General features: G+C 39.3%; 1 protein-coding gene across 1 annotated transcript in view; it reads left to right on the top strand.

Annotated features, from left to right (window-relative positions):
- Nucleotides 1-1,630: 1,630 nt before the first annotated feature.
- Nucleotides 1,631-15,486, top strand: part of ATP6AP1 (ATPase H+ transporting accessory protein 1) — a 58,913-nt gene continuing 45,057 nt past the window's right edge. Inside the window, exons 1-3 of the mRNA XM_068401444.1 lie at nucleotides 1,631-1,840; nucleotides 7,689-7,815; nucleotides 7,921-7,989. Coding sequence (XP_068257545.1) covers nucleotides 1,728-1,840; nucleotides 7,689-7,815; nucleotides 7,921-7,989 — 309 coding nt within the window. The 5' untranslated portion in view covers nucleotides 1,631-1,727. The remainder of the gene's footprint in view (nucleotides 1,841-7,688; nucleotides 7,816-7,920; nucleotides 7,990-15,486) is intronic.

Genomic DNA, 15,486 nt, shown 5'->3' on the forward strand with positions numbered 1-15,486 from the left:
GCTTTGCTGAAAATTCTGAGATTCCTTTAGTATTCTGTGGCAACCACGTTGTGCACTCTTGATTTCTATAATGCTGACCTTAAATTTGTCTTTGTTTCTTATATGAAGGTTAACTGTAAGCACACAGGAAGACTTACAGTGGATTGGCTTTGCAGGCAAGAGGTGCACACAAAAACTAGCAAGAGTATTCTGGACAGTTATGTGAGAAACCAGATCTTTCACGTTCTGGAAGATACCATGGAAAAGTCAACCACTTTGAGAATACAAAGTATTTTGCTTGTGTTGACTGAGCTATTCAAATTCATACTAAATTCTCTCTGGGACATCTCAGTTCTACTCCTGTCTTTGTGCTCTGGACTGCTGTCTTACCTGTACGCTCCCTTTAATAGACAAACAAACAGCGGCTTGTGAAAAGGGAGATGAAGGATTTCTAATATATCTCTGAGGAGAAGAGGAAAAGAGCAATTAAAGGGTTAACTTCAGTGTTACGTAATGGTAACATGGAGAAGAAAAGGAACATGTAGATGACTGGTTTTATTACTTCCCTCAAAATTATCATTTTTGTTTCAGAAATCTGATTTCAGATTGAAGTGATGAACAAATTGCCTTATGTTAGACAACAGCACTGTAACACTATGCTGTGAGTTAAGGCAAATAGATTTCACTAATCAAGCCATGGGTACTCAGATTCAGAAGTGCATGTCTTCTGACACCTGTTTATATCTTCCTTTACAATTTTCATTGTGCTTCCTTATTTTTCCCTTATCACAATTTGTTCTAACATAGCTAACGATTTTCTTGTGTGTATTATTGCTAACATCTTGTTTTGATTATGAAGAGGCATCTGTGCCCTGTGCTGACCACGTGCTGAGTGACTGCTGCTGCCTAATGTAGTCATGAGGTGTAGAAACAGCTCAGTGCTTGGCAGGAACAAAAAAGTGTGCTGGAGGAATTTGCTTCCCAGCATGAAGAAATTCTCTATGACTGTTTTGCTCTTGCATGGGACTTGTGAAATACTGAAGTCATGTCAAGTTCTGAAGTGATTATAATTTGCTCCTGACTTTTGATATTTTTGATTTTTGGGACAGCATCACTCCATGCAAAAGATAGCTGAACAATTCCATATTTCAGTGGATACACTCCAAACGTACCATTTTCTCACTCTCTTCCTTCTTGCTGGAATCTGCAGTGGATAGATTTACTGCAGATTTCAAACCTGTCAACACCCAAATGTGTGACACCAGCTCTCAATACATGTGAAAGAGCTAAGCTGAGGGACGTGATAATATGTAGCAGGGGAAGAAGACAGAAGTTCTGCAGAATACATTTTGTGCAGTACAGAAAACTTTTCTATAAACTCCATTTTGAAGTTGAGCAACTCTGTTATCAGCCTGCAGTTATCAGGGAGTTAGAAAACAGTAGGACAGGAGTTCGGACTTCATGACTCTCCCTTGTACTAGAATGTTAGAGGAATCTGCCTATGCTTGTACTGCAGAGAGTTTTATGAGCTGCTTGAATTACAAAACTGAAAGTTACTAAAAATATGTATAAATCGCAACTTCAAGACAAGGAAGTCCGTGTTTTGAAATTTCCCCCTGTCGTTATAGAGCAACCTCACCCAGCAGCCTGGCTGAATCTGTATAACTGCAGCTGAACCGGAAAGCGCAGCTGTGCATACACGGACTTTCCTTTGCAGCTGGCCAGTACGTACGAACTTGCCTGGAGTCATGACGCAGCTCTTCTCTGCTGCTCCAGCCCCGCTGTTGTGCACCCTCGCTGTTCTGTTCAAAACGTCTCTGTCAGTGCACCATGTACCGATGCTGCTTTGGTCAACTCAGAGGTAAGAAATCTAATTAAAAAGTACCTCTACTTATGCTATTGCTCTGTGTGCATGTGCAGAATATATTGTATATCATCAGTTGTGGTAAATAACCTCTGGGCAATAAAATTACCCAAAAAATAAATTTGCCTCTCAGCAATCAAACAACATAACAGATGAATTTACCCCTTTTTATTTATAATTTTTGTGTTCGAAGCTGGGCAGTAAAAAGTAAATAAAACCCATGTTCTTCAAATCAGAAGTAGATATGCTTCATTCACCCTATGGCAACCTTGAACTCTGCTATATATAGACATGTCTACCCATCTCTTAAGCATTTCCAGAAATGGAACCCCTGGTCCCTGGGGAGCCACAACATATAGGAGTCTGCAAAGTTTGATGAAGTTTGATTAGGTAATTTTGACTTTTTGTTTCCCCTGAAATGAATAAACTGATGTCTCAACATCAAGGCTTTTTTATATTCAAAATACTCTATCTGTTCACCTTTATACAACATAGGCACATGTGTGAGTACTAAACCTCTGTATTTAAAAACAAAGTAAATGTTGGAAAGAGTTTTCTTAGGATAAAAGTCATCCTAAGAGACTAAGCAAAGATCAGTGCTTCCTTTGTCCTACTTCCTAGTTTATATAAAAAACACACCTATTGTCAGTATAAGCAAAATCTTATCAGTTAATCCAGGCTGGTCATAACAGCAAACTTTCCACCAAGATGCGATTAGAAACTTGCTCTTCTGCAGATTGTTCAGGTTTATACAAACCTAGAGCAAGAAAATCAGGGTAGTGGACTGGTTAAACCAGTTTCATGTTTCCAGGAGTAGAACATTTTCTGGAAGAAGTGTTCCTCCTACCATGACCTTTGCATTTTTGAAAGTTGAAGTTCTTGTGGGGCAGAAATTAGTTCTGGTGAAAGTCAATGAAGCAATGGGAAAGGAGTTTTATGTTATACGAAATAAAGAAACGGTAACAGGAACTTTTGTTTGCTAACCCTTTACTCCATGCTTTACATCTTGGAACTTTGCAAGGTTTGCAGTGTGTGATCTACAGGCTTATGAAATCTGGAAACTACTGTTAGGAGTTTTAGGAAGGGTAACTAAAAAAGTCCAGCAATTATCAATAGATTTCTGTTCTCTTTGTGGAAACATGTCCCAACAGATTAAAATGCCAGTGATTCCTTGATCAACAGAAGCTGAGATTCACTGATGTGTTCCATCATCCTCTCCCAGGTTATCTGTTAGGATGTGATATCGAATAGTTGAAGGATAATACATTTTGCTCTTCTTTAGAACTAGCCAGTGTTTGTGAAGCCATATCTCAGAACAGCTATATTAGAAGAATGTAACACTTTGAAGTCTCTCTTTTATGGATTATTATTGTACTGTAATCATGCTATTAAAGATGTTATATATCAGATAGAGATGAAACGTGCAACTGACAAACACGTGCAGTGTGCAAAGCATAAAGGGAGTGTGATATAAATCCTTATGGGGACATTAGTAAATCAAAACCCCCTTTCCTCTCGAAAGAAGAATGCAGATCTGTACTTTGAGAAAAGTATTTTCTACAAAACAACAGTCTTTCCCCACTGATCTCAGGAAAAAGATCAACTGGAAATAACTCAGTAGGTCACAGTGTCCTGCTTTTCACAAACTAATACTAATATATCAGTGGATATTCTCCAAATAACTTTGGCCTGGAAAAATTAACCTTTATCTTAAATTAGCCTTTAAACTAATATCTCCTGGTTGTTTTTCAAAGTAGTAGAGATGGAGAAGTTCCTCTTGCATATGATTCACAGAAGAAACTTGATTTAGCCATTTTGAACCAATATTCAAAAGAATTTCTTTCCCTCCATAGATTAGAGAAGTAGCCTGAGGAAATAAATTAAGTAAAAATAGCTTTTGTGATTGCCCCCTCATGTGTTTGTTTTAGGAATGATTTTTGCCTGCAGTCACTGAAAATATATTACTACCATCATTTATGCTATGCTTATATTGGGAAATGAATCCTTTTCTGGCAAATCCAGATTATAAGTGGCTTTGAGAAGGCATAAATGCCAAATAGTACATTTGCAATATTTCTTAAAACTGGAAGGAATTTGCTGAAAAACGTGATGAAAGAAGGTGGAACATAAAAAGGATACAGTGGAAACAGAAAATTGGTTTAGCTGTAACTTTATTGGACTTCTATGGAGATACTGCGTGGTAGCACACTTGAGTAGCTTTCTGATTTTTGTTTCCTATAATCACGAGTTTTCATTATACTGCTGCTACTAGTAATGGTGACGTGAGCTTTGTGTGTAGAAGTGGTATTTGAAGGTCATTTCCAATATTTTTTTTAATTAGCTTGTTCACTTCTTCTGTGCAGGAGAAAATATTATTTCTTACATGGTAATCATGAGGTGACTGAAAGAGAAAGCTGACAAGAATAACTTGTAGGGAAGAGTTCAGAAGCCAGCTACAAAGCAAGAATGTAAGCTCACAAGTTAGAATGATAGAAGCCTTGTAATATTACCATCTGCCCTTCTGGGGCGTCCAGATAAAAGAAATCTTGAAATCTTTGCTTCTATCAAAAATAAGTGTTCAAATCCCAGTTCTACCTAGAAAGAGCACTGGTCAGAGAAAAATCTGTATGCTTAAACTTGTCATGCCAGAGCAGTTAGGGACAAGAAAGAAGCAAAATACCAAGCTAAGCTTTCTTTCCTCTCTTTGTTTAGTGCATATTGTAGCTATTGGAGGAAGGAGAGAGCAGCTGAGTTTTACGTTTTCTCCTTTTTAGCCAGCAGGAAAGCATATACATTAGCAGAGATGCTCATCGTTATGAGCCCCCACAGCTGAGTACCCCAGGATGGTTCTGCGGTGGGGAGATGTGGGAGTCTGATGTGCTTGGCATACAGATGAGTGTACAAGGCTGTGCATCTTTGGACATAAAATTTTGTGTCAGCGATCAATAGTAGCAATCAATATGTGTGTTGGCCTGCTGCCTGTTTCATCCTATGCCATCCCTTACTGATCTCTTGCTGCCTGCCTGAGGTGAAGAGTTCAAAGGGATGGGCCAGTTCGTTGCATTCAGTAAAGCATACCTTCAGCTTATCCACGATGCACTGTCTGTGGCAGTCACGTATCTCCATTTCACTCTGCAGTTCACATTAAACCAGCTAGTAAAAATACTGACATTTCCCATCTGAACCATGGTGAGAATATTGTTGCACCCAGCTCACAGTAGTAGCCCGTTCAACGAAGGGTGTAGCCTTGCCTACTGCCATTCATAGTGCTCAGCAAACTATTCAAAAGAAGTAAAATAAATGTGTGTCTAATATGGTGAATATAAGTATTAGGCAAACACTGCATTATAATAGAATTGATAACTAGCTAATGTAGATTCATTTTTCTAATGATGAGTTTTCTAATGATTACTAAAGTTGACTGCTTGGAAGCTAAAAAGTCTCACAAAAGGAGCTTTTCAAGGTTAGATAGCAAGCAAGAGCTGCTGCAAGGAACAGGGAATACTTTAGAAGAAAGTATGCTTTAAAACAGGATCATTACATTTTGGAGGTTTTGAGTTCATGCCAAAAGCCTTTGCCGTTGTACTTCTGCAAATGACTTTGTTTTGTTTCATGTGCTTTCTGTTACTTTTTATTCTTAATTGCAAGTCCCAAAAGCTCTCAAAATCTTCAATTTTTTCTAATATTAGGCATCAAGTAGATTTATTTAGTTAGGTTTTTAAATAAATATACCAAGGTATTCACTATCATTTTCTTTCACACAAGCCATTTTTTAACATGTCTTAATTTAAACTATCTTCTTTTCCTTTAATATCATTAGTACTTTGGTGTGGCCATGCAATGCATAAAGTCAGTATGAAAGTCAATTCCTGAATAGTCGTTCAGAATCTTTGGTAGTTTTTGTGTTTTCAAATATGTTATTTTAAAAGATTATACTTAAATATTTGAGATTGTGAGGTTTGACTTTTCTGAAAAGTTGAGGCATGTCTGGTACAATTTCTAAGTTGTTTGACTTTATAAATATAAACTAACATGGATTTCCAAGCACAAATTAACAAATAAGTGAAGATGTTGAGCAAAACTAAGAAAATATCAAATGATAATTTTTACCAAAGAGAAAAAAAATCCTGCACAGCAGGGTTTACTTCTAAAGCCTGAAAAGTGACAGACAGGAGATCTACTAGATGTAATTTTAACATCTGCAGCACGTGGTACTGAAAGAGTCTTTCACATGTACTGTTTGCTCTAACAGTCTCCCAAACCCCACCCTCTGAAGGGAGCTACGTATCTAGTACTGCAGGACTGCAGCTCTACAGGCTGGGGGAAGAGTGGTTAGAAAGCGGCCCAGTGGAAAGAGACCTGGGGGTGCTGATCGACAGCTGGCTAAACATGAGCCAGCAGTGTGCCCAGGTGGCCAAGAAGGCCAACGGCATCCTGGCCTCTATTAGGAATAGTGTAGCCAGCCGGTCTAGGGAAGTGATCGTCCCTCTGTACTCGGCACTGGTGAGGCCACACCTTGAATACTGTGTCCAGTTCTGGGCCCCGCACTTCAGGAAAGATGTTGAGGTGTTGGAGCGAGTCCAGAGGAGGGTGACCAAGCTGGTGAAGGGTCTGGAGGGTCTGACCTACGAGGAACGGCTGAGGGAGCTGGGGTTGTTTAGCCTGGAGAAGAGGAGGCTCCGAGGTGACCTTATTGCAGTCTACAACTACCTGAAGGGAGGTTGTAGTGAAGTGGGAGCTGGCCTCTTCTCCCAGGCAACTAGCGATAGGACAAGAGGGCACAGTCTCAGGCTTCGCCAGGGGAGGTTCAGGTTGGACATCAGGAAGAATTTCTTTACAGAAAGGGTTGTTAGACGTTGGAATGGGCTGCCCAGGGAGGTGGTGGAGTCACCATCTCTGGATGTGTTTAAGAAAAGACTGGACATGGCACTTAGTGCCATGGTCTAGTTGACAGGGTGGTGTAAGGGCAACGGTTGGACTCGATGATCCCAGAGGTCTCTTCCAACCTGGTTGATTCTGTGATTCTGTGATTCTGTGATTCTGTGACTGCACTGTTTTTATCTCTGCCGTGGGTTCAGTTGGAGGCTTTCGATTCACTCTCCGCAATCTTCATTGGAATCATTGGGAAGTCTTGAGGTGAAATATAGATTTTCCTTATCTGAGAAACAAGATTGAAACCCCTCTATGTGTTTGTTGTCCCTGTTCTGCCTCTGTCTTAAGATACTGCGAAGGTTGTATTCATTCATAAAAGCTTGCTGTGCAACGGTCATTTTCGAATTGTTTTTGGGTTAGAAAATTTAATAAGCATCTCAACTTCACCAAATTGCAATCATATAATAGATGATGCTACACCACACAGCAATTCTCTATATTCTATGTAATTAGAACCATTTAGAGAGTCTGGAATACCTGATTTCTCAGGCCTTAGCAACTGATGTGTTATGGGGAAGATGGAAGATTAAGCTTCAAGCTCTGAGTTTTCTACAGAGTTACAGTATTACCTTAGTCAAGACACCTAGGACCAAAATTTTCATAATAAATTTCATCCCTATAGACCCATGTTGCCTACTATTAAAATACCAATCAGGTGTTGAAAGAATAATACCACCTCTTGTTTTGCCCAGAACTGTTTGTTGCAGTAGTAAAACTAGATAGGTGAGTTATTTCTTTGTCCAATCCTCATAATGACAGGTTGGCAAAAGAATCGTAAGCTTTCCTTGGTGTCCTTGAGCCGTTCTGCTCAGAAGAGTTCCTGCTTCTGGAAAGGTGGCTTTTCTGAGCTGCTTCTGCAGAGCGGTTCCTTCATTGGCAACAAATTCTACAGAAATTTGTTTTTCCTTTGTAGATCACAGTGGAATCCAGACACTGCTTTGCACGAAGGACACGTCATCTCAGCACAGGAGCTGACTGTGCTCTTGCAACCTGTTTTTACCCAGAGTTCCAGAAACCTCATCTTGTTCCTGCAAGATATGGTACGTAACATTAATTCCTTTCCTCTCACCAATGCCGAGTGCAAGTCTGTACCTCAATGACATGCCATGGCTCCTTCTCACCAATCTACTCTCTTTGTTTTTCAGCTTAGCATAGATGATTTCACATACCTCAGTGAATCCTACGGTAACAAGAATCCATTTCAAAATGTTCAGGCAAGCACTTATCTCTTTTATTTCTTTATATGCAGTATTCAAAATTTAAAAAAATATAAGAAAGACGCAAACAAGCAATAATTGGGAAAATTATACTGAATTGCAGCAGTTTTCCTTTTTAAATTATTTACTGAGATTATTTCAGTTTAAGCAGATGAGTTAAAGGATATCAACTGAGTTTACAGAAGTAAAGTGTAGCTATTTTATTTCTGAAGATCAAGTTTTCAGACTTCATCGTAACTGACAAAATTGTTCCTAAACATGCTGCAATTTTTTATTGTAAAAAGCAATATAAACTTCCAGACTGACAGCCCAAAATTCTATTTTGAAGTCATAGGAAGAAAAGAAGTTATAGGAATCAATTATTTATTCCTCATTTTCAGAATTGAACATCTATTTTATTTTCATAGAAACTGAAGCTATCTTAACTCATGCAGGGAGTTAACTTCTTCATATTTGAAAGTAGTTAATATATGACTAGATACTGGATTGCTTTAATCTTCATGAAAAAAAAGCCGTGCTACTTGAGTAATTTGAAATCAACTCCAGGCACAGAAGCTAAGACGGAGTCCTCCTGAGCCAGTCAGCAACTTCAACTTCTCTTCTCACTCACGAGGTTTACAGATTTTGTGCACGGCGTCTCTGATTATACTTACAGGACAGTTTATTGAACTGTAATTAGACAAAGGAAGTGTTGACACGTGGAAGTCATGAAGGCATTTCTGTAGGCAGAGCAGGATGAACAGAGCTATTAGTAACGTAACTGGTGTCAGAGCACATGAGGAAGTGTGAATTCCCAAACACCACACAGCAAGGTGCATATGTAATTAAATACATAAATATTCATATATCACCTGTCCCTACATCTGTCTAAGAACCTCACATCTTCCTTGTGTCACTGATACTGCAGATCTTCATCTCTTTGCCAAATAAGACCATTTTAACACTGTTGCTGGAAGAAAACCAACTATTCAGAGTATGAACATGGGTTTTCTGAGGAATGAATGGGAGTAACAACCATTTGTAGTATAAGGATCAGCGGTTGCATCCACAGGCAGATGTCTCAGGTATGCCTTCTCTGGATTTAAAATCTGTGCAAGGCTGTGTCTGGAGCAAATTTTGTTGCTGCCTGCCTGCAAAGCTGGTTTGATTTTAGAAGCTGTGTGAAATGTACACATGGCACTGCAAGCTCCTAATGATGTGGTGGTCTTATTTAAGTAGGCCCTGGATGTTTAAGAGGAGGGATATTAAAGTATTTAAAACTTTCTTATTTTGCCTTGTAATCAAGACTCCATCAGCACTGTAGATAGAGCTTATAGCCAAAGGCTAGAGATGAGTCCACAGACTGATGGCTTTAGAAGTCGAGGGGTATACTGAGTGGACTGGGGATCTACCGAGGCTAGTGAGAAGGTCCTCAGCTAAACAAAGGATCACGTTTCGTTAAATCTTTGGTCTGTATCTGGCAGAACAAAGATTTAAGCCCAGGTTTTCAACAAGCTGAATAAATGTCAGTAACAGTTTGTTTGCTTTCTGACCTTGCCTCTGTTCCCTTTCTGTCTTGGAGCCGAGAAACTTTTTCTCATTACAGCTTCTTTAAAACTGGAAAGTTTCTTTTGATAAATTGCTCACCTTAACTCCAGCACTTCCTGGATTTGTTCTGTTGGACTTGGCAATCTTAATACTTTTCTAGCATAGTTTTGTGGGGGTGAGGTGCTGTAACTTGAGTGAAAGAAAATGAGATGTATAAATTAAATATTTCTTTTTTGCTTAGCTGACCATATGGAGAATTTTGTCAATATCTATTGCATAGACTTGTAGCTTTTAGGGCCAGAAAGGATCTTTATAATTATCCAGTTCCATCTTGGATGTAACAGAGGCTACAAAAATTTACTCAGTTGCTATCGCATCAGTTGCACTCCACTTGAGCTACTTTGAGAAAGAAATCCGTTCTTAATCATGCTATGAAAGACTCTGTCATAATATTCACAGAACACAGGACAGAGTGAAGATCAGGTCTGAATTTTCTCACTGGGGAAATTAGAATCTTTGATGTTGTATAATCACAAATTTTTATACCTTCACACTATATTATACAAGTGATTCATTAAGCTATAATAGGTTCATAGAATCATAGAATCTTAGAATACCAGGTTGGAAGGGACCTCAAGGATCATCTGGTCCAACCTTTCTCGGAAAAAGCATGGTCTAGACAAGATGGCACAGCACCCTGCCCAGACGAATCTTAAAAGTGTCCAGTGTTGGGGAATCCACCACTTCCCTGGGGAGATTATTCCAATGACTGATTGTTCTCATTGTGAAAAGTTTTCCTCTTGTGTCCAGTTAGAATGTCCCCAGGAGTAACTTGTACCCATTACCCCTCGTCTTTTCCATATGACTCCTTGTAAAAAGGGACTCTCCGTCTTCTTTGTAGCCACCCTTTAGTACTAGAACTTGGTGATAAGGTCTCCCCTAAGCCTTCTTTTCTCAAGGCTGAACAAACCCAGTTCTCTCAGCCTTTCCTCACATGGCAGGCTTCCCAGTCCTTTGATCAACTTTGTGGCCCTTCTCTGGACCCTCTCCAGCCTTTCCACATCTTTTTTTGTATAGCGGGGACCAAAACTGAACACAGTATTGCAGGTGTGGCCCGAGAAGCAGAGTGGGATAATGACTTCTTTATCTCTGCTGGTGATGCCCTTGTTGATGCAACCCAGCATCCTGTTGGCTTTCTTTGCCACACTGTTCACTCATATTCAGCTTGTTGTCCACCAGGACCCCCACGTCCCTTTCCACAGAGCTGCTCCCCAGCTGGGTAGATGCCCGTCTGTGCTGCACTCCTGGATTGTATTTTCCCAGGTGCAAGACCTTACACTTGTCCTTGTTGAACTTCATAAGGTTCTTGTTAGCCCAAGTTTTCCTGCAGGGTGGCTCTCCCTGCCAAAATGTCCACTTCCCCACTCCGTTTGGTATCATCAGCAAACTGCATCAGGGTACACTTGATCCCATCATCCAGATCATTTATGAAGATATTAAACAGTGTTGGGCCCAATATCAGTCCCTGGGGGATCCTGCTTGTGACAGGTTGTCTGTTTGAAAAGGAGATGTTTACCACCACTACCCTCTGTGTGCAGCCTGTCAGTTCCTCACCCACCACACAGACCACCTGTCTAGATCAGTTTCTCTACGAGAAGGCTGTGATGTGCCATGTCACTCAAGTATCCTCCTTTTGAACTTCAGAAATGCACAATTATTCAGAAACCTGTACTGGAGATCTCATTTAGAATGTATATGTGCATGTAGCAGCATGTGTACTACAAGAAGGAATTGTTATTTGCAAAAGAGTTAGAGGCTTGTAAACCACAGAGATGTTTGCAGCTATTAGATTTATTCAGCTACATTAGCAGCTGTTTTGAGCTTTTGGGATCAATGGGTTTGTATGCAATAAAAGAATTCTATTTCCAGTTAATACAAAAGGAATCTTATAGGTAGATAATTTATCTCAAACATTCAAAGAACTTTTTAATTAAATAATAAAATACAAAGATTAGCACTTGGGGAAGTGCTCAGCTCACTAGAATTGCAGTGTATGGTAACACACTCCAATTAGTGGCCAGCTGTGCAGCTGCATAATTATTACTGTAAGTCATTACCATTCGTGGTTTTATATCTCCATTGTATCCTCACTCAGTGGTCATAGACTGAGGAGTACTATTTAGTCACGTGTGATACAGAGGTCCTATAGAGGTACTATAGTTTTGATTATTTTCTTTCTTTTTACCTCTTTTAGTTTTATTATGTTCTTTTTTTGACAAGGGGGCATGCAGAACTGCATAATAATCAAGATATAATTCATCATAGATTTATTTAGTGATATGATGATATTTTGTTCTCTAGCCTTTTCAAAAAAAACCCTATTATTTGATTTTTCAGTTCTGATCACTATCAGCCACTGAATTGACATTTTCAAAGAGCTGTTGTGCCTCTTAAGGTTTCATTACTGAAGGGTAACGCTCAGTTCTGAGTCTGTTTTCTTTTTTTGTGTCCATAAAACTAGTGCTGTTTTTTTCCTTACCCTGTGCTCTGCTAAGATCAATTTACATTGAATCTCATCAATTACTTTATTGCCCAAGAGGTTGCACCAGAAGTTGCTTCTGCAGTTCGTCAGCCCTTGCCTTTACTGTCTTGAATAATTCAGTGTAATCAACAGATTTCATTACCTCAATATTTATGCCTTTTTACCAGATAATTTATGAATATATGGAACAGAACAGTCCCTAGTGCAGGAACAGGTACTTTTTTCTACTCCTTGCTTGCTATCTCTTTACCTGCTCTTTACCTGTCCTTTACCTACCTCCATGTGAAGGCTTCCTCTCTCACGCTAAAGCAGCTTGATTTCTTTAGGAGTCTTGAAGACTCTGCCGAGTGCCTTTTGTGGATCCAAGCACACTGTATCAGCTAGAGCTCCCTGGGGTACGTGCCTATTGACTCCAGAGATCTTCAGCAGAATTGTGATGCACAACTTCTTTTTCCAAAAGCCATGTCAGCTTTTTCCCAGTATAATCCTTCCTTGTTGTTATAGTCCGTATTTTATTCTCTGGAATAATTCCTCCTATTCTTGGACTTCAGATTTGCTTCTCTATAGTTCCTCAGATCTGTCTGTAACCCTTGAAAAAAAATCTGGTGTCATGTTTGCCACCATACAGTACAGTGGTATGGAGGCTTGTTCAACAATGCTTTCTGTAGCTGCAATGTATTTTATCAGCTAAAGTACATCAGATCAGTTTTCATTAAAATCATAATATAGAGCTTTATGCATACATTTGGAGAACACAGGTATAGTGTAAAAGTCTGTGAGATTAATAGTAACCAGAAAGTTAAAATGCAACTGTGATAATTTTCTTTGCAGTTCTCACTGTGTAGAAACAGATGTGCTTTCAAATCTGTTTGAATAGATTTTTCTTTTTTATAGATAACCCATTGACCAATGCTGTAGAAAATAAATACAATACTTTAATATTATAAATGACATACAGTTAGAAAGGTCTCTTTCGCATGGAAGAGCCTGCCTTCTTTGGGTGTAAGTTCCCAGATATTTTCAAAACCAACACAGAAGCCTTTTTCCCAACTAATATTTTTATTACAGGACTGTCTGTCAGCTTTGATGCCAAACATAAGCTAGTTCAGAACAATGAGTACGCCTACATGATCTTTTATAGATGGATGCATGAGACTTTAACAAATATTTTAACAATACGTTTTTAATGATAGACCTAAATTTACTCCATTCCAGCATCAAATTGCTTGGGTGTAATATCAATCCAGTTAACGTAACACTGAAACCAGAGCTGGGCAAGTAAGTCCAAGCACAGCATTATCATAGGGCAGCTATGTAGGAAGTTCTGCTATCAGTTCAACAGCTGAATAGGAGGCTTTCTTCCCTCTTCCTCTCCCTTCTAGCTACTGTGTGGTTGTACCTCTTTGTTTAGTCCCTTAGCAGAATGCAAAATCAGGTGTTTCTCAGTAGTCCTCTTCATTCTCCACCCTCTTTTGGAGTTCTTGTGTTTTCAACATGCATGGTAGTTGAAATCCTAAAATGCGTAAAGCAACATATGTGTATTGTAAAGACAAGTGTGCAGTTGCCAAACGTCAAGAAGGACAAGCAAGAAGCATGGGATTAGAAAGGCTATCTGAGGCTAATGAGTAGATACCCAGCTGTGTCTGCCCTTCAGATGGAAACCAGTTGCTGGAAGCTGAGACAGATGGCAGTGCAGGATTGGTTAGGAGCAGAGGCACAATTCAGATATTACTCAGTAATGATGCGTTTTATATCTTATTCTACAATAAATGAGTAATCTGCTTAATATATATCCTTGGAAGAAGTGGCTGCTGCCATTCTGACTGCTGCTAGGGGCAAGGGATTAAAAGATTGAAAATAAAACAAAAGAATTTACTGTTGCTCAGAATTTTAGCTCAAAATTCATATATGCAAACCAACCAAAATGAAATGTGTCATCCTTTCCTTCCAGGTGGTGCTAAAAACACTACTCAAAAACCTGTGAACCAGATCAGTGCTTTCTGGTCTGTTTTAATTTCTGCAGTTATTTTTCTATCAGTCTGGCAAATCAGACAATACTGCATAATCATCCCTTATGAGCATCTATAGAAACGTGAAAATAACTAGCCTTTGCCTAGGAAGTGGTACAAAAATTCAGTAGTCTCCAAACTCCCTTGTTTTCTAACTTTCCTCACCGAAGTGGGGAGCTAGGTGCGGCTGCATAAGGAGTCCGAAAGAAAACTCAGTAACACCAGAGTGTTATTAAGCAGACATTCTTTATTGCAGCTCTGGGCAGCACTGGGGATTCATCCAACATGAGTGCTCTGCTGATTTGTCGAACTTTCAAAGACTATATACCATAAAATTGTACATATACAAAGGGTTTCCGAGGATTCATTTATATAACCATGAGATTTCCTGGAACTCTAATATATGCAAATGTCCACTCTGCATGCGCAGTTGTCTTCCCTGGTGGTTGTCGGGGTTCTTCAGATGAAGGCTTGTAGTCTTCTTCACTGCGTCCACTCACTGGCCTTTGCTTCTGTGCGAACTCAGTCCTGGGATCATGTACGCCATGTCCTTCAAGGCTGTTGTTGCAACTCCCTTGCCTTTATGGTTCTGTGCATCTGTTTTCCCAAGGTCTAGTAGTCTAAAGTGAGATTCTCCCAGAGCCTCCTTATCTTACAGCCATTACAGCTATCCAAATTGTAAAGGCTTTCCTTTGTTTATTTGAACAACTAGGATAGTAGAGTGGCCAAGGTATTTACAATACCCTCCTTGTTCTTGGGGCCCCAATCCTTTCAGATGGAAAACATGTGAGCAATTAGAAAGAACCAGAGCAGGTCAGAAAAGTGGTAGGCAGTTGGAGAACAGGCAAAAAGGAAAAAGAGTAGGAGGAGAAAAGTGTTAGCAACACTACAACACTTGCATCAGTTAGAGGGGGAGAGAGAGTAACAACTTGAATGTCTTGACGTTGGATCAAGTGACAGACTCAATCTAGACTTAAATGTAGAAAATGGGAAAGCAAAGTTAACAAGTTGTAAACTAGGACTCAATGAAAATATATCTTCAAATATTCATGTTAGATTTGGGGTACATTAATTTTGATCATTCCTAAGTCTCCATCTAGCATTTTATTTCCCTTCATATTTCAAGTTAATTTTATTATCAAGAAAAACCTTTGGAAAGGAAGTTTTTCAACTATGCAGGTTTCAAATTCATAGAACGAGAATGTTTTTAAATGCATTTCACTCAAGTATTTTCATCAGAAAATCAGCTATGAGAATTATAAATAAAGTGATAGATACCCTGGTGCTTGATTATCTGAACCAATTCAGCCTGAGCTTTATAATTTGTATTTTGAGTAGAAAGACAGAAAGTACATGACGTGAAGTTTGTTTGTGTGTGTCTGGAGGCTCTGTAGATCCTGAAACACGTAGCTTTCT

Source organism: Nyctibius grandis, chromosome 5 (genome assembly GCF_013368605.1).
Source record: "Nyctibius grandis isolate bNycGra1 chromosome 5, bNycGra1.pri, whole genome shotgun sequence".
NCBI classification, from domain to species: domain Eukaryota; kingdom Metazoa; phylum Chordata; class Aves; order Nyctibiiformes; family Nyctibiidae; genus Nyctibius; species Nyctibius grandis.